Source organism: Cavia porcellus, unplaced genomic scaffold, assembly GCF_034190915.1.
Source record: "Cavia porcellus strain 051 isolate PalLab524CR breed Dunkin Hartley unplaced genomic scaffold, mCavPor4.1 scaffold_22, whole genome shotgun sequence".
NCBI lineage: Eukaryota > Metazoa > Chordata > Mammalia > Rodentia > Caviidae > Cavia > Cavia porcellus.
In genome coordinates this window covers 49473835-49500365 of record NW_026947505.1, presented here as the reverse complement: position 1 = coordinate 49500365, position 26531 = coordinate 49473835, and the positions used below count along the sequence as shown (strand labels likewise).

Sequence of the window (26531 nt, the reverse complement as noted above, 5' to 3'; positions counted from 1 at the left end):
AACAAGGAATCAGGAAATAATTCAACAGCTGCAAGATGATGCAAAGAAAAACAAAGTAAGATTGATAGGGATAAATGAAAAAGAAGGGGACAACACAAATGATATTAAGAGTCTATTTACAGAAGTGATAGCTGAAAATTTTCCAGACATGAGAAGGGAAAGTGACATATAGATCAGTGAAGCATATACAACTCCAAATAGCCATAACCAAAATAAAACTACACCCAGACATATAATAATCAGCATCCCAGAAATCCAACAAAAGAACAATATATTAAAAGTTGTTAGAAGAGACAGCGCCTATAAAGGAAAACTTATCAGAATCACAGCAGACATCTCAGCACAAACAATGAAGTCAAAAAGAGCATGGAGTGAAGTATTTCAGATCCTAAAGGAAAACAGCTTCCAACCCAGACTGACGTACCCTGAAAAACTGTCCTTTAAAATCGGTGGAGAAATAAAATACTTCCATGACAAAGAACAGGTGAAGAATTTCATGACCACCAAACCAACCCTGCAAAGAATACTGAAAGACATTCTAGACAGACGTTGGAAAAACGACTAAGCCAGGCAGACAATTAGAGTGGAAAGGTAAAGAAGCAAGAGGAGAAAGATAACATATCAAAAAATAAACCAGTATATATCAGTTATAATTATTAATGTAAATGGCTTCAATTTAATTAAAAGAAACAGACTGGCAGAATAGATCAAAAAAATAACATCCAACCATATGCTGTCTACAAGAAACCCATCTAACCCAAAGGGAAACTCATAGACCAAAAGTCAAAGGATAGAAAACAATGCTTCATGCAACAGGAACCTCCCAAAAAGCAGGGGTAGCTATACTGTTTGCAGACAATGTGAACTTCAAACCAAGAATGATCAAAAGAGATAAAGAAGGTCACCACATACTAGTTAGGGGAAAACTTCAAGAGGAAGCGATAACAATCTTAAATTTATATGCATCAAATTTGGGAACACCCAGTTATACAAAACAAGGATTTACAGAAATTAAAAATCAAATAAGCAATAACACAATTATAACAGAAGACCTTAACATACCATTGACACAAAGGGACAGAGCAGCCAGACAGAAAAATCAGCAAAAAAATAACAGAATTGGATCACACCTGTGAAAATTGTACTTGATAGATGTATACAAAGTGTTCAACTCAACAACATCAGAATACACATTCTTCTCAGCAGTACACTGGACATTCTCTAAAATAGACGATATACTAGCCCACAGAACATACTTAAGTAAATACAAAAGAACTGAAATTATCCCATGCATGTTGTCAGTTCATAGCACCATGAAACTAGAGTTTAATGATAAAAGAAACTGAAAAGGCCCCACAAATACATGGAAATTGAATAATACACTCCTGAGCAATCAGTGGGTCACAGAAGAAGTTAAAGAAAAAATTAAACAATATCTACAAGCAAACAAAAATACAAACATAATTTACCAGAATCTGTGGGACGCAATGAAAAAAGCAGTCCTCAGAGGAAAATTTATTACAGTGAATTCCCACATCAGGAAAACTGAATGAACACAAATAAATGAAACACCTCAAACATCTAGCAAAAGAAGAGCAAATCAAGCCCAAAGCCAAAAGAAGGGAGGAAACTATAAAGGTCAGAGCAGAAATCAATGCAATAGAGACTAAGAAAACAATACAAAAAAATCAAAGAATTGGTTCTTTGAAAGAATAAATAAAATTGATAAGCCCCAGCCAACCTTATTTTAAAAAGGAAAAAAAAACCTCAAATGCAATAAGAAATGATGAGTGAAATCACTATAGACTCTGGAAATACACAAGATCATCAACCCTATTTCAAAAAACCTCTACTCTCCTAGGTTCGATAACACAGAAGAAATGGTCAGATTCCTAGAAACATATGAAATACCAAAGCTGAGTCAAGAAAATACAAAACTGCTGGATAACCCAATTGCTATTAATGAAACTGAAAATGTAACTAAATCCTTACCAACAAAGAGCCTGGGCCCAGATGGATTCATTGCAGAATTCTACAAGAAATTCAAAGAAGAATTAATGCCAACACTCCTCAAACACGTCAACGTAATTGAAAGGGAAGAAATTCTTCCTAACTCATTGCTGGAAGCAAATATTACTCTACTACCAAAAGTTGAGAAAGACCCAACTAAAAAAAGAGAACTACAGGCCAATCTCCCTAATCAACATAGATGCAAAAATTCTCAATAAAATATTGGCAAACAGAATGCAGCAAATCATCAAGAAGATAATACAGCACAACGAAGTGGGATTCACACCAGGCATGCAGGAATGGTTCAACATACATAATCAGTAAATGTAATCCACCATATCAATAGATCCAAAAATGAAAATCACATGATCATTTTTACAGATGCAGAAAAAAGCTTTTGATAAGGTCCAACACTTATTCATGATAAGAACCTTACAGAGAATTGGAATAGATGGTCTTCACCTCAATGTGATAAAGGCCATCTATGACAAATCAACAGCCAGCATCATATTAAATGGCCAAAACTGAAAGCCTTTACCCTAAAATCAGGCCCAAGACAAGGATGTCCATTATCACACTCCTATTCAGCATAATGCTGGAAATACTAGCCACAAATGTTAGACAAGAGAGAAAAATAAAAGGGGTGAGGATAAGAAAAGAAGTTAAATTATCATTATTTGCAGATGACATGATACTCTACATAGAAGACCCCAAAAACTCCATTAAAAGACTCCTAGATATAATAAATAAATTTAGTAATGCAGCTGGATACAAAGTCAACATTCAAAAATCAATAGCATTCCTGTACACTAACAACCAAATCACAGAGAGAAATAAGAGAAGCCACACCCTTCACAATAGTACTACCCCCCAAAAATGAAACACTTAGGAACCAATCTAATGAAAGAAGTAAAAGAACTATACAGAGAAAATTATAATATCCTGAAAAAAGATATTGAAGAGGGCCTCAGAAATAGAAAGACATCCCTTGTTCATGGAGAGGAAGAATAAATGTTGTGAAAATGGCCATTCTCCCAAAATTTTATACAGATTCAATGCAATCCCAATAAAAATACCAACAACACACCTCACAGATCTCGAAAAATCATCCTAAAATTCATCTGGAATCAGAAGAGACCTACAATAGTAAAGGCAGTTCTAAGCAACAAAGGTAAGGCAGGAGGCATCACAGTCCCTGACTTGAAGTTATACTACAAAGCTACTATAATAAAATCAGCATGGTACTGGAATAAAAACAGCTGAAGATCAATGGAATAGATTAGATATAACAACTACAAACACACTCAGCCACCTTATCTTTGATAAAGGGCCCAAATATGTCCACTGGAAGAAAGATAATCTCTTTAAATAATGGTGCTGGAAAAATTGGCTCTCCATATGCCAAAAACTAAAACTAGACCCATGCCTGTCACCATGTACTAAACTAAAGTCTAAATGAATCAAAGATCTAAATACTAAAACAGAAACACTAAATCTATGGAAGACAAATTGTGTAAAAATGTTGAAGGTATGGGAGTAGATAGAGAATTCATGAACAAGAATCAAACTGCACAGAAAATACTTCTCAGAATCAATAACTGGGATCACGTCTTATTAAAGAGTTTTTGCATTTCGAAAGAAATCTCCAGAAAAGTGAAAAGAAAATCCACAAATTGGGAAAAAATCTTAGTGAACTGTCCCTCAGACAACGGACTTCTGTCTAAAACATATAAAGAATAAAAAATCAGACCCCCAGAATTCAAAGACCCAATCCAAAAATGGGCATCTGAGATGAATACACACTTCTCAGATGATGAAATATAAATGGCAAATTAATACATGAAAAAATGTTCATCATCATTACTCATTAGAGAAATGCAAATTAAAACAACACTGAGATTCCATCTCACTCCCGACAGAATGGCCAGGATCAAGAAAACTACCAACAACAAATGCTGGAGAGGCTGTGGGGAAAAAGGAACTCTTTTGCACTGTTGGTGAGAGTGAAGACTGGTGCAACCATTGTGGAGGTCAGGCTGGATATTTCTCAAAAAGCTGGGATTGGAAGTCCCATTTGTCCCAGCTATACGACTTCTGGCCATTTTCCCAGAAGAACTGAAAACATCATACCACAGTGATATATGTGCACCCATGTTTATAGCAGCACAATTTATAATAGCCATATCTTGGAAACAACCTAAGTGTCCATCAACTGAGGAATGGATAAAAAGATGTGGTATTTTTATGCAATGGAGTACTATTCAGCTATAAAGAATGATCACATTGAGATATTTATAAATAAGTGGACACAACTTGAGACCATACTCATAAGTGAAATAAATCAAACTCACATGTATAAATACCCTATTGTCTCCCTAGTGTAAGAAATGGTAAGCTTATATAAGATTTTATGATAATCATGATTCCCATTATATTGCTTTGAAGTCAGAGTATTTTCATTCATTGGTTGGCATGGTTTTATTCTGTTTTTTTTTATTATGTGTGATGGTGTGAACAGCTACTTTGAAGAAAACAAGACATTACGGCAACCATTACTGATTTAATATCATCTTGCTTTGAAGTCCTACCGTGCTTTTGTTCTTCTGTTTCCATTGGTTCTACCATGTTGTGTCTTACTGGATTTTAATACATGTGATAATATAAACAAACTTTTTAAGGAAAATGGGAGTAGCCATTGTTCATTATTGGTTATTTGGTTTTGAATGTCCTATAATACTTTCATTCTCTTGAATGGTTTTATACTATTTTGTTATGTCTGATATTATTGTGTGTGAAGGTATGCTCAACTATTTCAAAGAAAAAAGACATCACGGCAGCTACTTTTGATATCCAGTTGTCTTGTTGTGAAGTGTTGTGTTGCTTGTATTGTTTTGTTCTGGTTTGCTTTGTTCTGTTCTTTTTTGTTTTATTCTTTTTAAAAAATTTTTTCTGGTTAATATAGTACACTTTAAATAGAGCATATAAGATTCATGATTCTTTTAGTAAAGAGAAGAACATAAGATAACAAAACTTCTGCAAATTAAATGTACAAAATTTTGTGTTTTTAAAAAGTACTTTGGAAAAGAAGGCATGTTAGTATATGCAATCCCAGGTACATGGGAGGCTAACACAGAAGGACCACAAATTTGGGGGCAGCCTAGGCTACAAACACTCTGTCTGAAAGAAAAAAATAAGTTTATAGGCTAATGATTTTTAGAATTCTTAAGCACCAAACTATTATAATAAGCTAGTAAGCATGCTAGGTTATTCAGAATTTACTCAAATCTCACAAACTATATCTGAAGAATCTAAGATGAAGATAGTGTGTGTGTATATTCACAAGTAGATAAATATACACAATTCACCTGAAATGTTTTTGGTTGCAGCGATCCTATAACTGTTTCTAAAACAAAAATAAAAAGCTTCCACCACAATTTTCATGTCAACAGCTCTATTCCATTAGAACCAGTGATAAAATATTGGCCAGTGAGATTTGCTTAGAATCATATAGAATCACTTTTTACTTAAATTGGTTACTATTTGATAAAACTTTGAAATATAGATACAGTAAGAATTATAACTGATTTAAGAATTTTTATTGAATTATCTTAAACTCAGTTACAAAAGAATATGCTTTATATTCAATTTCAGCTATTTTGGTTACTGCTTACAAAATCATTTAAGATAATCTAATAAAATACTCCTTTACATACTAATCAAGGGTATACTCTCTCATCTTAGGATATATCTAAAAATAATCATTAAAATAAATGTGTACCCTGGCAAAAATCAGAGTTGGATATGTTTTGAGAAAAGGGGATGTGGCCAGGAAGAGCAGACCAAAAATCAAGTTTGTAATTTCTGAGTTTTAGAGTATTTTAGATTACAGGCAAATAAAATGCTTTAAGCATAATACCTGAGCTAACTTCCTTTTATAGTTAATCAGCAAATATTTGCTGAATTCAAGAAATACACGTTGATGCCCATCCTGGATTTTGCCCCAGGACAGCTACTGACCTCTTCCCGCTTAAGCCACAAGCAGCTCTGGTATCTAATGAAGACAACCAGAACTTTCTCTTAAAAGTTCTACGTGTAGCTGGCCATGGTGTGCACATCTTTAATGCCATCACTTAGGAGGCTGAGCCAGGAAGATTCTGACAAATTGGAAGACATCTTGGGCGACATAGTGAGTTCAAGGCCAGCATACATTGCATAGTGAGATACTGTCTTAAAAATTCCTATTGGTAAATTATATATTATTTAGTAAAGGATACATTTAAAGTTACTAATCAGAAAATTCATCAAAAAATTATACCAATGGTCCTGTTAAGAAAGTTTCATTTGGAGCTGGGGGTGTAACTCAGTGGTTTGCCGGCCTGTCAGAGGCCCCGGATTCGATCCCCAGCACAGACAGAAAAACAGACAGAAAGGAGGGAGCGAGGGGAGAGGGAAGGTTGGAAGGAAGAAAGAAAACAGTGAACTTGGTTAACAGGGCACAAGCTCTGCTTTGACAAAAAAAATTACAGAATTCCTTGCCTTAAAAATATAGCACCTCATGCACAATAATATATATGTATATATAAAATATGATGTGGTTATCAATAGATAATCTTTTGTGAAATATCTTCCTTACATATACATGGAAAATTCATACTTTGAGTTTTAAATAAAAGCTTGAGACATTAAAAGCTCACCTAGTTCTAAGCTAATTTCTTTCATAGAACAAAGTATCCCATTTTAAACAGATGCTGCAACTTCTCTTTTTTAAAGCAGTACTTAATATTTTGGTTTCTAAAGTTTTCCATTAATTCTGATGCGTAGCTCTTTAAAGAAAATTAAAAGCCTAAATTTCTCAGACCAAACAAAATTAAACACTGAGGGCATGAACTGACTGGATCTGAGAGAAATGCAAACTGTAAATCTCCCTCTCTATCCTGATTCTAGTTGCATTATTAATTTTTGTATATGCAGTGTCACATTTTACGCACAACTAACACCTTCTTAGATTCCTCTTAGAGTAAGTCCGCTAACAAATCACGTATTATGGTAGCAGTATGAAGCTTTAAAAAATGTCTAATTTCTAGGACGACAAAAGGCTACAAAAATCTTCTTGCAAATAAAATATCACTGTATAGAATATATCCGTGGCATTGAAGTGTCCACCTAACATTTCGGTATCTGAACCTAGACATATTAAAATGTGTGAAAATATCCTAACTTTGAAAAAATAGATTTGTAAAAATGTTGAAAGGCCATTGACAGGCCCAAGTTCAGGCACAGCCTCTGAGGCCACTGCCTTAATGACCAGAGCAGGCCTTCTCTCCCCTGCAGTCTAGATCTGTGCACCTTGCCCTCCCTCTTAGCCGTAGGCACAGGCAGCAGCATCCCCGCGCACCCAGAGGCAGATCTGCGCGTACTTGAGCGGGGTGATGCGCACGGCCACGTTGTAGTCCTTCTGCGCGCCCTGCACGTCCACCCACTGGTGGCCCGAGAAGACCGCCACGATTCTGCGCTTCCACTTCTTCTTGTCCGGCTCCTTCAGACGCAGATAGACCCCAGAGCCGGTGGAGCCCGACTCGGCATCGCAGTACTGGTAGAGGAGCTCTCTGGACTCGTCGGACACGCTGCAGAACCGGTAGACCAGCTGATCAGCCCTGTCGTCGTCGAAGCCGGAGAAGTGGATCATCGCGCCGGGCACCTTCCCGACGGCCGGGCTGACCCCCAGCTCCATGTAGGCCTTCTTGTGCATGCGCCTGAGCTCCAGGAGCGCATAGTCGTAGTCCAGGGCGGGGTCTCCACTGCCTCCTCTTGCCCAGCCTTTGGGAATGTGGATGCTTTTGACCCGGGTCCACTGGAAGGAGGGCCTCCCTTCTGCTCCTCTCTGACCGCCGCCAGGTTTTCTCTGTCTTGCACCCCGAGCTCTCTCCTGCAGTCTCCTCCCTTTGGTGCCTTCTCTTCCATCGCCACCCTTAACTTCCCTCTTGTTCCTCTTAGAACCTCTGCGCTTTTTCCCACTGCCTTTATTTCTAATCTTCAGCAGCCCTACCCTGAGCTTTTTACTCCCTTTGACATAGTCCTTGCCATCGTGGACACAGTGGGCAGCTGTCAGGACGTGAGTAGGGGAAACGAGGACCCCGCTGCAGCCGGTGGAGAGCTTCACGGCTGTGTTGAAGGGGAAGCTGGTCAAGAACCTGGTGTCCAGGATGCTGAACCTGCTGTCCGTGCCGTACACCTGTCTCCTCCTCCTGATGGGCGCTGCTGTCGTGGTGCTGTTCGGAGTGGGCTCCGGCACCAAACCTTGAACTTTCACCCTGGTTAGGGTTCGGGTGCCATTCTCAAAGACCGTCTCGTATGAGAGAGAATCCTCCAACTCAGAAAGGCTGGGAGCAGGCTGTTCTCTCTGACATTCGATGCCACACATTCTGTTTGTCACCAACTTGGCATCTCCCTCAAACCAGGGACTGGCGAGGTGGAAAGTGCTTTCACTCACCACCTGGGGAACTTTTCTTGGGTGCCACATAAAATCCGGTTCCATTTCAGATCCGTCAATGAGAATCCATCCAGGCAGGAAAATTACCATCCAAAAGAGCACATTTTCCATTTTTTTCTTCTATTTTGTCCTTAAAAATAGAAACAGAGAGAGAGGGGCTTTACAATGTTTTCTATTTCATTGTACCTGTTTCATTTCTGTGTATCTATTCCATTTAAGCTTTGAGCCTAAAAGTACCTTAACCACAAGGAACCCTTATGTTCACCTTAGTTGCATTTTGCTCAGCTTAAACATCCTGCTAAGTGGGTTCATACAAACTTTCAAAACAATTCATTGCTTTCATCCAACTTTTGCTCCACCAGTCCTAACCCATTCCTACCCTTACCTGTCATCCCCAGACTGCTCAGAGCATGGGAGAGGAGAGGGGCTCCTTTGCTTCCAGGGTTACATCCTTTTCTCCCTTAGCCTGCTCTAACCATACTTCCAAATGATTTACAGAGCTATGAGCATCTGCATTGCAGTGTTAACTCCTTAAAACCAGGACAATCTAATATGGGGTACCAGCACTGGGGAGGCTGAGGCAGGAGGATTGCAGTAAGTTGGAGGCCAGCCTGGCCTATGTAGTGAATTCAAGACCAGCATCAACTACACAGCAGGATCCTGTTTAAAAACAAAACAAAACATAAAACCAGAACCATAAATTCCCCAACTCTAGAATGTAAATGCCTATTACAGACTTCCGAAAACCTTCATTGGAATATAATGAATTTCCCTGAACCACAATTTGTAAACCAGCTGATATGAAGATGCAGTGCAAATAATTGAATAATATTCTTAAAAGTGGTAGAGATTTTAGAAAGAAAGAAATGGCCTTCTCTGCCATTGACCTGTTTAGATTTTCACAGAACCTTTTGTCATAAAAAGAAACTATATGGCACAGGCCATTTTATGATGGAGAACAAAACATGCACCATGCAGTAAAAAAGAGTCATTCAAGTACAACTAAGCAAAGTAACACACAAAAATACCCTATAGTGGAACTTGGTACTAAAGTAACTTAAAGAATTTATGGAGAGCAGAGTGTGGTTTGGGATTTTCCATGTGAGGAACATGATCATAGTGAGATACTGTTCCTTTTCATGGGGATTCTTACCATTTAAGAGCAGTGTTTTTGAGTTAAATATTTTTAATGTTGCCAGTATTTGAAAAATTATATATACTTCTTTTGTTTACATCTCCTAGCCCTCTTTTCCCCTTCTCTTGGCTTCCTGACTTGTGAATATCTGCTTGGTAGACGGATGTTTATCAGCAGCTCTGGGCAAGGAGGAGGTGGCAAACAGTGGTAGCATTCTCGGGAGCAGCAATTTTGAACTTCTATGTTGCTATTCTTTGTTATCTATACTCTAGATTGATTTTAACTAATAGCTAAGATATCAAGGCTTAATAAAAAACTTACATATTGAATATATGAGAGGTAAGTCAAGGTTGGATTTTTCCTACAGCACCTTCATTCTCAATTTCTTCAGATAAACCTTTTTTATTGCATGGAAAACGCTAATGAAGAATGTTTACAGTGGCGCCCACAGCCAGACAGAGGTGAGCACTGCCTGAAAGAAAAACAGTATCTGACAGAGAAGTGAATAAGAGCACTCCGTAATACCATACATTTAGTGTGTTATACCACACCTATAATGTTATTAACAACTAATCACATCCTTTTGATCAAACACAAAGTGTATATTAGTTTGTTTCTTGGTAAATAGGATATGCATATAACATAATTCATTTGAAACATCATACATTTGAAAATATTAATCAAGCTTATAATAATCCTTATCATGACTTGGCATCAGCTGACATAGAAGTTTAGAATTTCCATTTTTAAACTCATATCCGAATGCCCGGTAGTGATTCTGGTTAATATTAAACATTAGTGTTGCTAAATAACTTGCAATTTATTTTATCTTAAAGATAGGGTATTCTTCAGTGAAAAGTAATAGATACAGTGAAAAGAAAAGAAAAAAAGAGAGAAAGAGAAAGGAAGGAAGGAAGAAAGAAAAAAGAGAAAGAAAGAAAGCATACTGCAGAAAAAAAACTGCCTTTGTGTCAACATATTCTGTAATCATCCCCATGGCAAATTTTACTTTATACAGAATGTTTATATGCTAACAGGTTTGTTGAGCCACTTAATATTTTCATTTATAACTTTCCATTCAGTTTTCACAAGGAGTATTTTGTAAATTTTATTTAATTGAATTGAAGTAAAAAAGGTTAACAATTCAGTAACTGTACTGAGTCCTTGAAATTGTATTTTTAACTGGGTATTTTCCAAGATGAAAAGTTATGTCTTTGCCTAAAATACAAACACTAACATTAAAGAGATATTTGCTTCTTCTTAATTTATCAACAAGCCGGAGTTATATATGTATATAAATATATATGCAGGCCAAATTTTAGCCAAATAATATTTTTTTAATTTTAAAAAAGCAAAATAGAAAAAAAGGATTGAAATGATACAGAATTTCAAACAAAAAGGAGGGAAAAGTACAAAATTAATACTAGTTAATATATCATACATTGTTATCTCACAACTAGTTGTTCAGATTACAAAATCTAGATATACAGGATCACAGCTAGCTAAGGAATATTTTTTCTGTGAGACAAAATCTGTATTACATTGCCAATTGGTCATTTATGACAAAAGTTATCTATAATGTACTTAATATATAATTATATCAAAGACTTATATCGTCCTATTATCCACACTAAGAAATACATAGGCTCTCAGTTTGTATACTTCAACAGATGGTATTAATGATCTGTATAGTAATGTGTAAAAAGCACTCTTGAATGAAATTAATGTCTAAATTGTGCTGCTGTGGAGTTGTTTGCTCACCTAGGTTTCCTTTTTCAGTAGCATTAATTTACTCCTACAAGTTTTTAGTTATTTGGTATTAGAAATCTGAAACATAAATATTAACATGATATTTACTATGCAAACCATTGAAGTAGGATATGGGTCTCAAATCTAGAATTTCCCATACTCTTTACCAAATAAAGTTTGTGCTCTTTACCATAATTCTGTAGACTTTGAGAAAAGCCCACCGAATCAATCATATTCAAGTATAATTTCATTTGTTTATTAACTCTGGAGTCCTGATTTCAGTCGATTATCTTATCAAAGCCTTCCAGGGATGACTACTCAACTGGGTTTCAAATAACATCTGCTTATCTTTATGTACAAAAGAAATTGATTCTGAATTTCTTATCATGTTGGCAACTGATAATATCAAATAGTTCAAGCTTTAATAAATAAACATAACTTACTTTTATATAGTGGTTTAATACATCTGAGAAAGAATCAAATCCACCACTAGAGAGCATACTATGGCATGGATCCTCTAGCTCTGTCAGGAGGGGCACTACAGGGCACCACAGGAAGAAAGCCATGCCCACATTTATCTTGGGCATGGGAAGGGCAGAGAGCTTTGTAATATGACCTCTGAATCACAGTAATAAAAGGACAGGGCTTTAGTTAGCCTGTCTAATTTGGTCTGCAATTTAAAATTGGACCAATGTTTAAGGACACTTTCCTGTGGAAAATCTAACTTTGCCTTGTGGTAAAATGTCAGTGTAAATGATAGCTCTTGCTGATGGAACAATCCTGCAGTTCAGTGGCTCGGTCTACATATGTCCATCATCCACGAAGCACTGACTCACTGAACGAAAGAGACATGGTCCCAACTGGTAATGCCACTGTAGTATTTTGAAAGCCCAAATGTCCCTTGTCTTCCTCTACTCCCGCCCATTTTTCCGTTTTCTAGCTGTTACTGCTACCAACACTTTTCAGGTGTCTTGAATCTGCGGCTTCAAATTCCAATTTTGGTTAATTAAAGTGAGGCTGTAGCATTGCCCTCCACGGTGAGTCTGTGAAGCCGATTGTGGGAAGGTCCTGCAGACAAAGGGAGTGAAGCAAACAAGGGAAAACTGGGAACATCTGTGTTCGGAGAGGAACTCTTACTGATGGAACAGGCGTAACTGCCCATTCATACCTCGTCTATTAATAGAAACGAGCACACATAGCTGCAAAAGGTGATTTACTAATTATAATTACTTTTATTATTTGTTTAGACTTTCTCAGATATGTAGGTCACTGACAATATTCAGCATATTTGTGCATCTGTGTCAGCATAATGGTTAAAATGGAGTAAGGAGCCTTGGGTGCAGGTCCATCTTTCCACTGATTAGGTACATGAATTTGGGCAGTTCACTAACGATCCAGGTTTCACTTTCCTCATCAGCAAAGTGGGGATTTAAGAAAGTCTACCTCAAAATGGTATTATAAACCCAAATGAGATAACAGATGCAAAGAACCACTGAGCCCAGAGCAGCCAGTACATATTTTCTCATTATTATCCTACTTTGACAGGGGAATTAATGTCACTTTAAAACTGGCTTATGAGTCAAAGTCAGAGAACATGTAGTTTCTAAATAGCAAAATTTACAGTCAAATTTTTTATTTCAAGATAGTTTTGAGGGAAGGAGGCAGAGGAAGGAAGAGAAAAAGGGACTAGAAAGGGAATGAAAAAATAATTAAGATATGCTATGTCCATGCACCAACTCACCTCAATGAACGTAATCACTATGTACTACAAACATGTACTGATGAAAATTACCCTCTCAAATTCCCTTCTTTGTTTTGTTTGCTCAAGAACACCTTTATTTTACAGACTTCCAAATGAATACTTTCTCAATTATTTATTTTCATATGTATCTGTGGCTTTGTACTATATTTTTCTCTTTGCCAGTGAACTTACGTTTGATTAAATATTACCCAGCCACAAAACTCTTAAACTGTGTCTTATTTATGTCCTGGATTTACATTAGGCCCTCAGCCTAAAAAGAAACTAAGTCAGAGTTGAAACAATGACTCTAAAGCAGCAATCTGCAGTGAAAGAAAGACCTAACATTTTGGGCTCTATCTAGAGGTACAGAATTTTAGCGTCCTGTACGTAATTATACTCTAATGCAGCTCCCTCCCTTTCCTCCTTCTCCTTCCCTCCCTTTGAGAAGCTTATAGCTTAGTTTAGGAAGGGTTGGCAATTAGTGGAAGGTTATATGGATGCTCCCAATATCAAATATTTCAAATTAATTCTTTTCCTTGGATATAAATGCAAAATGAAGGTGCCAAGGATCTGCCCTGAACTACATTCCCTCACTGGTTCCTCACATTCCCACTTACCTATACCTTTCTTTTCATCTGGTTCCTTTTAATGTGTACTGAGGTAGTTGTTCATTTTCATGCCCTGTATATTATGCTGCCACAGGATATAATTGTCCCTTAATCCATCAAACATCTTCTGGAGGGCTAGTGTGGGTCAGAGGCTATTTGGTGAGATCAATGACCCTGTAAAGCCAACACCAACTTCCACCTTAACCTATGGTATGTGGTATATGGTAGACCATACAAGCGGTTGCATAACCACCTCTTAAAACTTGGCTGTCCTTTATTTAGACATTCATGACGCCAGCCACTTGTCCCCCCCACACACACACCACTGCCTGTGTATACACACATGCCTACGTGCTAAGCCATCTCTCATCCTCTTCTCTCATCTTCCACCTGTTCAGGAAGGATTGGCACACAGCAGGGAGACCTCGTGGCCTGGCCCAGACATGCTAAATAACAGTGGACAGAGGCCATGACTTAGGCAAAAGGCCACAGCAGGAGAGGAGGAGCATGAAGAGCACAGCAAACAGGTACAAAACAAGCTTTAAACAAATCGATTATGTTTAATTATGGAGAACATTTGTGAAAACCTTCTTAGTCACTTTTGGCTTTGAGCAGTAGATGTAGAAGAAAATTTTATAAAGTTTAATTCCTGATTCACTGTCGCCCTTACCAAATGTTAATCAATGATTGCAGCACTGCTTGGAACAGGATATAAGCAAAAAGAGAGTGGATAGTTCCCAGTGACAAACCGAAGCAGAGAATGAGGACCAGGTAATTCAAAGATTGTGGAGGTAGCAGTGTTGACGCTAAGTCATCTCACGCTTGCCACTTCCTAGCAGCATGACTGTCAAAGGCATCTCATGACTCTAAACATTATTTTTTATGCATGTTAAACAGGGATATACTTCAGAGTATTTTTGAAAGAAATATATATACATATTATATATATATACCAGTTGCTGTAGGTACCATAACTATTTTAACATAATATACAAAGCACAATAACTACTCAACAAATGGCAGATGTTGGTATCGGTGTTATTATTATTATTCAACATCAGGAATTTAAAACTTAGAAATCCGAGTGCAATGGCATAAACCTGTATAATCCCAGCTACTCAGAAGGCTGAAACAGAAGGATCACTTGAGTTCAAGACTTCAGGGCCAGCCAAGGTAACACAGCAAGACCCAGTCTCTTAAAAATAAAATTTAGATGGGTATTTGTAAGACTTTTCACACATCTCTAACGTGCTTTTTAGCTCACCGTGGTGCTGACACAGCCTCTCAAGGTACCTGCAGCCTCTTCACAACAGCCTGTGGACGTGTTCCTCATTTAGTAAGAGATGTAGCCAAAATGATTACATCAAAGATTTTGAGATGAGGGGATTCTCCTGGACTCCCCAGGTGAGGTCAGTATAGTCACTGGGCTCTTTTAAAAGGAAGCAGGTGGACCCACAGAGAGCCGGAGCTGGTAGCGGCAGAGATCACACAGATTCCAGGCCATGGCCTGAGGGAGGCGAGTGGTTTCAGAGACCAGCCCACGGTAAGGAAACATTGTGTCTTACAACATCCAGAAGGAACACAGTCTGATGACCCACTGCATACTTCGTGCCTCCTACATAAGGTAATAAATTTGCTTTGTTTTACATCAGTAAAGTTTTACATAAGACATTAAAGTTTGGTAATCAGTTGTAACAGCTAAAGAAAACTACAGGAATTCTAAAATTCTCATCCCTTGATGTTTAGGAAAAAAAGTAGTAAGAAGTGACTCAAAGTAGAAAAGAATATTTGGTTCATGGGCCTTGAACATAAATGAAAATTAAGAAAAATTATACAGATATTTGCTTTTAGAGCTAAAAATAAAATTATGATACATATGGCGGTATGGCACAGAATTGGAGTAGGTTAAATAAATAAGTTCATTCAACAAAAGCACACTAAGTCAACTATGCTGTGTATCATTTTAAAATCATTTCATCAGATCTCTCTGACAGTAGTTCTCAGTTACTAAGTTAAACTGTTACTTTCTAGGATCTCTTCCAGCTCTGAAGTAAGCTTAGAGTTAGGAAACACCAGTTATTTAGTCATTGATCCTCAGGAAGGTTCGCATAGCTGCTCCTCCCAAGGAACACACTTGCTGTCTGTGTTGCTACCACTAGATGGTGAGGCAGGCCTGCGGAGGGCACATCTAACCCAGGCGTTTACATTGTTTACTTTCCTTCAGGTGTGGAACAGAATTTATGTAAAACCAAGAGAGACTGAGCAGGGTCTGTCTAATAGTGTGCTAATTGGTAGTCGCATATGAAACTTCTCACATTTAGAAAACCCACCTGCAGGTCCCAGAGCTATGCTGATGAGCTGAGTGCTGATAACGCTGTCTACAGCCAGACAATTTTCTGGCAGGTGGTTTTCTAAAAGCAGTTATAGAGCCAGCACACATCCACCGTGACCTACAGCACTGCTGGACAGTCTGCCAAACTCACTGCAACTGATTTCGACACTAAGGAAAATCTCAAACCTGCCAAGTAGTTCACATATGTTTATCAAATACTTTATAATTATTACTAAAGGACAGGCTCTCCCTGGATTCTCCACTGAGGATAAACAGCAAGAAAGTCATTGACAGTATGCCAAGGTCTATTCAAAATATCATACCATAGCACTATTTTCAAGTTTAGTTAGGAATGAAGACAAAGTAATGTCTGCTTTAAAGGTTTGGCAGCATCGAAGGGAAAGAAAGATGGTAAAGTTACACAGATAATTATTTTACAGTAACCCACAACTTCTGTTTCTCATCACAATAAAAAAAAAATAAAGCCTCTCTTTGTTTTGTGAGGTATTTTTCCAGAATATGTACATCTCAATTTATGCAATAGATGTGTTGTGTGTAAATAAAATTTGGGATTAATGACGGTAGACTTTTGCCATGGGAATTCTGCTAGCTTTTTCATTTGTTGATTTATGAGATGCACAGCAAATGGCTCTTGACTTATCTCGGTATTTTTTAAGTAGGACTCTGAAGGAAAAGAATACTATAAATGTATTAGGGTTGCTAACTTACAGGCCTTAAAGAAAATTATGATTATAATTTTCTTTTAGCTAATCACACATCAGCTTTACCTATATGAAGCTTTTAAATTTTTTAAACTTTAGAATTAAAAAATAATGACTTGAGTACTACTAATTTGATTTAGTTCTTTCCTAACCTTCCCATCTTGGATTTCTCACCTGTAAAGTTAATTCTGTGCTAAGATGAGGTAGCTTCATCCTCCCAAGTTCTGAGTCTGATCTGGCTGTTAAAATGCAATATATATATGTGGATACTTAAGCTTTGGGCACAGAAAGATAGATAACTTATTCAGTAACAGAATGAATCCACACTAGCAAGTAGTTATTTTAACATTTAATGAGTAAATCTTTTTGTACCAAGCATACACTAAACAATCTCACATTTTAAAAAGTGAAAAACATTTTTAATACCAGCAAGTAATGAGGTCCTGAGTTCAATTCCCAGTTTAAAAAAAAAATGTTATTTGGCTGAAATTTTAACATTTTCTTTTCTGAATTGTAAATCAGATTGCAAGCAAAATTCCCCAAGCAGCAAAATAGGACTTTTACATTTCTCTAAGACAAATGTACTTGGAATAAAGTGAAAGTTGATTTCACAAATGAGAAAGTTTAATGGGGGTGTGAGTGGCTAAAAATGACAGGCAGCCTCTGTTTAAATCAATAATAGTGCTAAAAGGTCAGAGAAATCAGGAGAGCGTGGCTCGCCTCTTTCCAATAAAAAAGCCCAGAGAAAGCCCTAACACCACGTGCCCACCACTCCGCTCCAGCACTTATCAATTCTTTGCCATCTTTTTCATCCCTCTCCTTTCGGCCGTCTTTTCCTGTCTTTGCAAGGGTATTTTGAAGCAAGACTGGTTTCCATTCTTGGAGTGGAAGGACAGTCTCTATAGTTTTCACAGTAACCCTGTCAAAGAGGCTTGCAAAAAGAATAGACTTTCCAGGAATGGGTTTTACACCTTTTTCAAAGGCATCTGTTAATAATCATACAAATAAAGAGGCTGCCCTCTGGCACTGCTTAAGTACAATAAATTGCATTTACATTCCAATGCAAACATCTTTACTGCTAAAATTAAACCTCGAGGAGAACGGTACTGACTGTTGCCTATGGGAAAGGTAGTTCCTTTCTAGGGGCAGCCAGAGCTGAGTTTGGTTCCTTCCTGTAGCTCCCTTCAGAGAAGCCCCTGGAGTGGGTTTTGCCTTCAGGGACAGCTCAGGCTCTGGGTCTTCCGTCCAGGGCGTCATCCTTACCGGCAAAGCTTATTCGGTCCTCCAGGGCGCAGCCGGCCTAGGATCCCAGGCTCCGGATCTGCAGGGTGGGCAGGAGGGCGGGGCGCCTCTACCAGGAGTGGCGCTCGCTGTGCACCGAGTGGGCCACCAGCACCACCGAGCGCTCAGCCCACTGAGAGCCGCGGGGGGAGAGGGAGGGTGCGGGCGATGACGCAGGGAGGAGGTGGGCGAAGGCTGAGGGTGGGGAGGGGCGTGGAGGGGCTGTGCCTGGGGGAGCTGCAGATCAGCCAACCCTCGCTTCAGCATCCCCGCACACACACTGAGTTACCGGAGCACTAAGAAGTAAATCAGGAGTTCACAAGACACGTGTCTCATTGACACCCCTTAAATCAGCTCAAGATGGTGAGCGAAGTGCTGGAGACAGTGTTCATTAAGTTTGTCTCCTTCACGCAGGCAAACTTGGATTCAGCTGTTCAGAGGGATCCAGGGTGTTCCCAGCCAGGCTTTGCTTAGGACTCTTCTGCTTCTCTAGAGGGACACCACACAAGGCAACCAGCTCTAACAGCCCCTGACCACATTTCCTATCAAGTCCTGGCCTGAAAGACCTGGGGCCAGCTGAAATGCAGGACCACCTCAGTGCTGAGGAAGCTGGACTTGCCTGCTTTAAAGCCACAGAATCTAACCTCATCCTTATGACCCAGACCGTCTCCTTAGCAGAGTGCTCTCTGCCGGCAGAGGCTTCCAGGACAACATGCACTGATTAGCACCCAGAGCGCAAAAATTTGGTGCTAACTCTCCAGGCAGAGAGATCAAATAAGTGCCAAAAGTATTCATAACAGAAGGTCTTAGCATGTTGCATGACACTTGGTTCATTAGTCGATTATTGCACTTCTCAGATTATTATTTTTAACAGAATGACATATATTGATTTTGTTTCTGTTTTCTCACTTAACATTTTCATGTATGTGTTTACTCATATAGTTCAAATCTGCTGGTAATTTTTACCTGGTATGTACAGCAGAATTAGTTCTGGAGCTCTCTCATCCATTCAACTGTAATATTCACGTGTCTTTGACTAATTACTGTCCATCACAAGATCTAGCATGAAGTAAGTGCTGATGATGTGTTGAACTGAAAAAGTTTCCCAGTCACATGAAGTGTGTGGAAGTCATCAAGACAGGCAAGAGCTCAGAATGGGAATCCTGTCTGACACTCAATAGCTGTGTCCCCTCTCTGAGCCCCAGCTTCTCCACCTGTAAACTGAGAAGGCTGAGCTAGAAGACTTCTGCAGCTCCCAAACATCTTGAGTATGCTTGCACTATATAACTCCAGAAGGATTTAATGTGGACGCAGGTCCGATTCCTTTATTCACCAACCATCCCCCACCAACATCACATAACGTTGACTCTGAAGTGTTCTCAGGTTTTCAAGGCCCTTTTCTAAGTCTTTTACCTCAAGCCTTTTGTATTCTATTTCAGTACAGTATTTGTTCCAGGCTGTATTAGCATCGCCCTGACTTGGTTTGGCTTAGTTTGACTTAGTTCTGCTTCATCTTATCTGGTTCTGATACTTGAAATTTACTGCTTCTTTGTATAGAGGCTCTGGCTTTTCTTATCTAGGATTTCTTCATTTGATTTTGTCCACCCCTTCAGATTTCCTGAAACCGACTATAAGCAATTTATACAACTGTACCCAACACCAGAAGCAAGCACCTCCCCAACTGATGAAGCTCTCCATTTTGGTGATTTTGATGGTGTTAGCACTTTCCAATGCACTTGCCCATATTTTTCATGGAAAGTAACACTGACAACAATACTATTATCATTTTAGAAAGCAATTCATTGTGGAGAATGTTATGTTTTTTAAAAAAGAAAAGAAGCTCACAAAAATTTTCAGTCTTCTTTCCCTGAAGCTCCCAGACTTGGTCTTTTAAATACTGTGACCAAAGATATTATCAAATTACTTTTAATATAACCCAAGCCTTTTAATGCACAGACTATGTAACTACCTATCCCTTATCAGCCCCAACTTAGAATTATTTCTATTCCAAGGCTAAATTTTCCTTGTAATGGAAATGTACTTGGAAAGTTTCAGCTATGAGAAAATATTTCATGGTCCATTGTCAGGATATAAGTGATGACTCAACCTTGTAGAAACTACATAACTTTTGTGGCTGGAATCTTCCCTGTTAACTTTTAATCCTGAGGTCTTATCAGAAAGTTATTCTTTAGTTAAAATGGTTCTACATGTTTAAAGCTTCAGGGCTCCTTTGTTAAGGCAGACTGAGCAAATATAATAAATAAAAAAAAAATAAAATGACAGTTGTTCTCAGCTTAGATTTACTCTGATGGAAGCCATCTATGGTCAGCTAATTTGAGAAAAAGTTGCTGGCTTTTCATAAACCTAAAGAGCCACTGGCTTTATGCTTCTTTGTGACCCAAGGAAAAACAATGTTCAGTTCCCAAAAGACACTGCATATGGAGGCTTTGGCCAGAGATATGTATGAGACTTTGGGGGCCATAAGACCAAAACTTCCTAAAATGCATGGTTAGAGATTTTAAAATAGTTTACAGAACCACAAGTTCAAGAAAGATCAAAGCATGTTGCTTTAAGGAATGAATTCTCTGGCCCTCATCCTCTTCATACTCTAATTTATTACTCTAATTATTACTAATATCAATCATGAAACAAACCACCCTGACTTTCCCCGGTCCTTCCTGATTCCATCAGTAAAAATCCACAGAAGCTTCAGTTGATGGCTGTCTTTATGAGACTCGCTCATGCTGAGGGGTCTTGGATAAGGGTAAACCACGTGGACCTTCAGGAGGTTTGAAGTGGACAGTGGCTCCACATAATCTTTCATCCTTGTCACCACGTCACAGGCACTTCAACAATTCAAAAGTTGGAGTCCTCGGTGGAGCCATGGTGCAGCCCACCCCCCTATTTGGACCTGCTATCTCTGACTGTGTTTGATGTCTACCTTTCTTGTGACAACACTTGGCCTGGACACTGTTTTAGAAATTTTATTTTGGGGCTGGGGGTTTAGCTCAGCGGCATAAGCGCCTGCCTTGCAAGCAGGCGGTCGTGAGTTCGATCCCCGGTACCGATAAAAATGAAAAAGACAAAAAAAAAAAAAAAGAAATTTTATTTCTATGTCTGCCTCCCAAACAAGCCTGTGAGGCTCTGAGGGGAGTAAAATTTTTGCATGTCCAACACTAAGTACAGTTTCTGGAAATTAGATGTCTAAATACATGTGAATGAACAGCTTGAAGAGAATGTGTGAACTCCAGAGAATGCAGTCAAAGATGGAAAACACTGGGCCCAAGATGAAGCCATGCCTAAGCCGGGACTTCACAGGGGCTACAGGAGGAGCAAGACCTTTGTAAAGCTGCAACACTGGAATGTAAGTTGGAGCTAATTGAGGATTGTTTATACTTCAACTTTGGAAGCTCATAATGGCTTCTGGCTTTATTTTTTATTACTAAATGTTTTGAGTGTGTAAGAAATGGTGATAAGTAACTCCAAGACATGAGCAAGCTTTCAATAAATATCCTTGTCTATCAGGATCAAAATGATCTTGGACAAATTATTACGGGGAAGGTGGTTTGAACTCAGGACCTTTGCAACGAGCTACATCCCCTGACCTTAAAAAAATATTTTTTTTTTAAATTTTGAGTCAGGGTCTAAATTATCCAGGCTAGAATCAAACTTGCAATCCTCCTGTCTCAGGCTCCCAGAGTGCTGGGACTCCAAAGCCTGTGCCCACCTCGCCTGGCTTACATTTTCAATCATATACCTAATTATGAAAAGCAAAGGCTATTCATCCCTTCTCTTCTTTGCATCTAGTCCTTTTTCTTCTCTTCCTCCTCTTCCTTTTACTCCTCTTCCTGCTGTTGTTGCAGTAACTGGGAATCACTGATTCCTTGAGTGTGCTAGACAAGACCTGTACTATGGAGCAGTATTCCCAGCTTCTATTCCTTCTTATCTCGCCCCACATATGGTACTGAGCCTATCTTGGGTGACAGTGCACACCATGATAATGTATCTGAGGTTAGAATACTAAGACTTGAAGTTGAACCCCACCACTCATTCAGCATGTAAGCCCAGGAATACTCTTAGCCTCTCTGAGACCCTTCCTCATTTGAAAAACTGGCCTGATAAAGCTGGTGTTGAAAAGTAATTGTGAGGGTCAAAGAGGATGAATATGAACACCCTATTGGTGGTCTAGTCCATGGTAGGTGCTCAGAAATAGAATGAGGTTATAACTCATGGATACCCCAAAGTATGGTGAATAACAAGCAACAGAGATCACTGCTTCACTCCTAAGTCTAACCGGAAGCTGATTTTGTGCCTGCAAGAAGTGGCAACAGAGGAAGGAACCCCTACTGTCAGTTTCCCACTTTTTCCTATTCTCATTGCACCCTGAGACTCTGACCGGGTCCAGAGACAAAGTGTCAATTAACAAAAAAATCTTCCCACATTGAAATACCTCCCTAAGGATGAAAAATCAGGGAATGAGCATCTCTGAAGAGATCGTGGCATGTGAAGGAGCAGCATCAAGGAGAGTCTGGTGACCTCTGAGATTTACAGGTCGTTTAGATGGACGTGAAGAGAGGAACTGTATGAAGTAAGACTCACGCGCAGGCGGGGACACATTTGATCCCATAGGACAGACGTTTCACATTGCAGGCATGTAGTGTGACCAGCAAAATGGAAAGTTTCCATAAAAGTCCATGAAACTGATCTCCAAGTTTTTTGTGTGTGAAAACTTAGATGCAGCAAGTCTGGCCCACATTCCCTTGTGGCTCTTGTCGGCTGAAGTTAACCAGAGTGAACAGCGAGATGGAACGGGTCCTTTTGCCCTGGAACTTGGCATCGCTCCTGTTCTCTGTGCTGCATCCTCTAGAGTCCCAGTTTCCAGTTGTCATCTCCAAGATATTATCATTGCTTTTAAGCCAACTGCACTCTATGCATCTTAAGGAGCTATGAGAAAATATCAGCTCTGTTTTCATATCACAAAGATAATCCTGAAAGCAGAAGGAATTATAATTGGGAGACAGAGAGAGATGGGGTGACATAGAAGGACTCCATCTGAAGCACAAGCAGTTAAGACAGTCAGACACTGTGCAAGTTCAAACGAGGTGGTAGCCCTGGAGACGGAGGAGAGGACAGATTCCAGAGGTACCTCATGGGTAAAATTCAGTGAGCTGGTGGCAGAATCGAGAATGAAAAGAATGGAGGATTTGGGGCTTACAAGAAATCAAGACCATATATACAAGTATTTATTGCAACATTTTTTATTATAAAGGCAGGAAAAAATAGAAACAAAGTGAATTCCCAACAAGGGAAAGTGTTTGAATATATTCTGGTATATCTCATCCTTTAGGTCATAATGCTGACGGCCATAAATCAGAGCAAAACTCACTGTTTAGAGGGATTTTTTCTGAGTGCAATTATATAAAATACACTAAGGAATAAATATAAGATGATCTCACTGGTAGAAACCCACCAACAAAAACAGTTACATGTGTATGTATATAGGTATGAATGCATATGTGCATATGTATGTGTCTGCCTATGATTTGGGAATAAAGGAACAAACATGGAAATCATACTTTAAATGTGCAGATAAGTGGAGGAAGGAGGAGATAAAGTAAAGAAAATAAATTCTGAATTTTAAAAAGTCATTGATGTTTAAAAAATATGTATGATTAAAATTGAACAAAGCCAGGCATGGTGATATACTCCTGTAATCCCAGTACTTGGGAGACTGAGGCAGGGGGATCACTGAGAATTCAAGGCCATTTTGGGCTACATAGTGAGTTCAAGACCAGCTTGAACATACTGAGACCTTATCTAAAAAAAAAAAAAAAAAAAAATGGAAGAGAAAAGTCAGCGCCTCTGAGAACTAGTGATGGAGGGGGGACTGACAAAGAAGCCAACAGCCAGCCTTTCTGTGGCTGGCAAGTCTGTAGGCTGCAGGAAGAGAAAAGTCACACAGTGCCTCCAGCGGTCTGAGCATCTTTTGTGAGGAAGACAGTATGCAATATAGCAAATACAGGGATTTCCATCTATCTTGCCTTTGAAATCCAGTATCGCTCTCTCTGTTTTGCTTTATTCTGATCAGTTGTTTTGCTTTAGTCAATATTCTGTTTTGCTTGGTTTTATTCTATTTTGTTTTTGGTTTGATTTTACTATACCTGATGGAGTGGACAGCTTTTGTGAAGACAAGAAGATCTACTATGGTAGTTGTTGTTGTTTTCCTGGTATCCTACTTTGAAGTTCTGAACCAGTTTTGCTGCTTTGTTTTGACTGGCTTTGTTCTGGTTTTGTTTTGTTAGATTTTAGTATCTTTAAATATAAAAAAAAAACTTTAAAAACTAAACCAAAAAGATTTTAAAATCATGAATAATCCAGTCAATGAAACTGAAAGTAATTTTTAAAAATCTACTAACTAAGGAAAGTCCAGGTCTGGAAAGACTCACATTTGAATTTTACAAAAACTTCAGGGAAGTTTTAACACCTACATTCTTCAAATTTTTTAATGAAATTGGAGGAGAAGGAACATTTCCAGTCATCTTTGGAAGCTAACGTTACCTTGCTTCTAAAGCCAGATGAACATCTAATAAAAAGAGAACTATAGACAATTCTTTAATAGATGCAAAAATTCTCAATAAAACAGAGAAATACAATGCAATAAATCCTCAAAAAGCCTACACCATGACCAAGAAGGCTTTATCCCTTGGATGCTAGGATGGTTCAACATATACTAATAAATACATGTAACATATCACATAAATAGAAGCAAGAATGAAAATCACACGATCATCTAATAGATGCAAAAAAGCCTTTGAAACAAATCCATATCTTTTCATGATAAAAACACTTAAGAAAAGAGGAACTTTATCTCAATCTGATATAAACCATTTATGGCAGCCACACTGCCAACATCATATTAAACGGAGAAAAACAAAAGCCTTTCCTATAATATCAGGAAAGAGAGCATTCCTGATCCACATAGTACTCTACACATTAGCAAGAGAAATTAGGCAAGAAAAAAATTCATGGGAATTGTGGAGCTCAATGGTAGAGCACTTGTCTCATATATGAGAGCCCGGGTTCACTCCCCAGCACTGAAAAGAAATACAAGGGATATGTATAGGAAAGCAAGAAGTCAAAATGGTGTTTGCAGATGACATATCCTCTAAATAGAAGGCAAAAAAAAAATCTGCCAAAAGACTCCGAGAAGTAACCATGTAATTCAGCACTATAGTAGTATATAAAGTCAACACACAAAAATCAAAGCATTACTGTACATCAATAACCACTGAGAAAGAAATTAGGAAAATTATGCCATTCACAGTAGCACTAAGGAAACATAAATATGTAGGGAATGACCTAAGTAAGGAAGTGAAAGACCTCTATAACAGAAACTATATAATTCTTAAAAGGGAAAATGAAGACGACATCAGAAAATGAAGAGCTATCCCTGATTCCTGCGATGGCAGAACTAATGCAATCAAAAGAGCTATACTTCCATAATTGAAGTACAAATTTAATGCAATCCTAATCAAAATGCCAACAGCATTATTCACAGAACTGAAGCGAAAATCTTAAAATTCATATGCAACCAGAAGAAACCTAGAAAAGCAAAAGCAGTCCTGGACTACAAGAGCAAAGCAGAAGGTATCACCCTGAACTTAAAATTATACTAGAAAGCTGCTGTGATAGAAACACGATATTGGCACAGAAACAGACATGATCAATAGAACAGAAGAGAGGATACATAAATAGCCAGAAGTACATTCAATATTGATCTTTGACAAAGAAACCAATAATATACACTGGAGAAAAGATATTCTCTTTTAAAAATGGTGCTGGGAATACTGGTTCTCCACATGCATAAGATTGAATCTAGGCTCCTATCTTTCACTATGTACTAAAGTAAAATCAAAATAGATCAAAGAACTTAATATTAAAACACAAAACCTAACCGCTGGAAGATCAAACAGATAAAATCCCTGAAGTCATATGCATAGGCAAGAACTTTCTAAACAGACCACTGGCTTCATAGGAAGTAATAAGACTCACCAAATAGTATCATGTCAAAAGCTTTCACATTTCAAAAGAAACAACCAACAGAATGAAAAGACAATCTACAGGATGGAAAGATGAATTGCCAGCTATACTTCAGACAGAATACTAATATACAAAGAACTCAAAAATAATAGACCCCTCCAAGTAAAAGTTGAAATAAAAAACAGGCAAATAAAATGAATAGATACTTCACAGAAGTACAAATTACCAAAAAGTACACAAAGAAATGATCAATGTTGCTGGATATTTCAGAAATGCAAACTTAAAATTCGCTGATATTCCATCTTACCTCAGAAAGAATGGCCATCATCAAGAAATCAGATACTGATAAATACTGGTGAGCCTGCAGAAGAAAAGGAACACTTTTTCATAGCTGATGGGACATAAACTAGTACAACGTCTGTA

The 26531-nt window shown here is 38.3% G+C and overlaps 1 protein-coding gene and 1 long non-coding RNA gene across 4 annotated transcripts in view; one reads left to right on the top strand and one right to left on the bottom strand.

Moving 5' to 3' along the window:
- Positions 1-5584: 5584 nt before the first annotated feature.
- Prss35 (serine protease 35) lies at positions 5585-18208 on the bottom strand. 3 transcript variants are annotated; one of them, XM_063233153.1, is made up of 3 exons: positions 14998-15046; positions 8886-9160; positions 5585-8630 (listed from the first exon to the last, which is right to left on the bottom strand). In XM_063233153.1, the coding sequence occupies exon 3, from the start codon at positions 8609-8611 to the stop codon at positions 7370-7372; it is 1242 nt and encodes a 413-aa protein (XP_063089223.1). In that variant the 5' UTR covers positions 8612-8630; positions 8886-9160; positions 14998-15046; the 3' UTR covers positions 5585-7369. The 3 variants fall into 3 exon arrangements, with proteins under 3 accessions (XP_063089223.1, XP_003474948.2, XP_063089224.1); XM_003474900.4 differs by lacking the exons at positions 8886-9160; positions 14998-15046 and adding an exon at positions 18051-18208; XM_063233154.1 differs by lacking the exon at positions 8886-9160 and having other exon boundaries at positions 14998-15055.
- LOC134472127 (uncharacterized) overlaps positions 15222-26531 on the top strand; it is an 81894-nt gene continuing 70584 nt past the window's right edge. Inside the window, exon 1 of the long non-coding RNA XR_010041990.1 lies at positions 15222-15357. This is a non-coding gene — a long non-coding RNA (uncharacterized LOC134472127). The remainder of the gene's footprint in view (positions 15358-26531) is intronic.

Coding starts and splice junctions, on each gene's coding strand:
- Prss35 (XM_003474900.4), bottom strand. CDS start 8,611: ATGGAAAATGTGCTCTTTTGGATGGTAATTTTCCTGCCTGGATGGATT.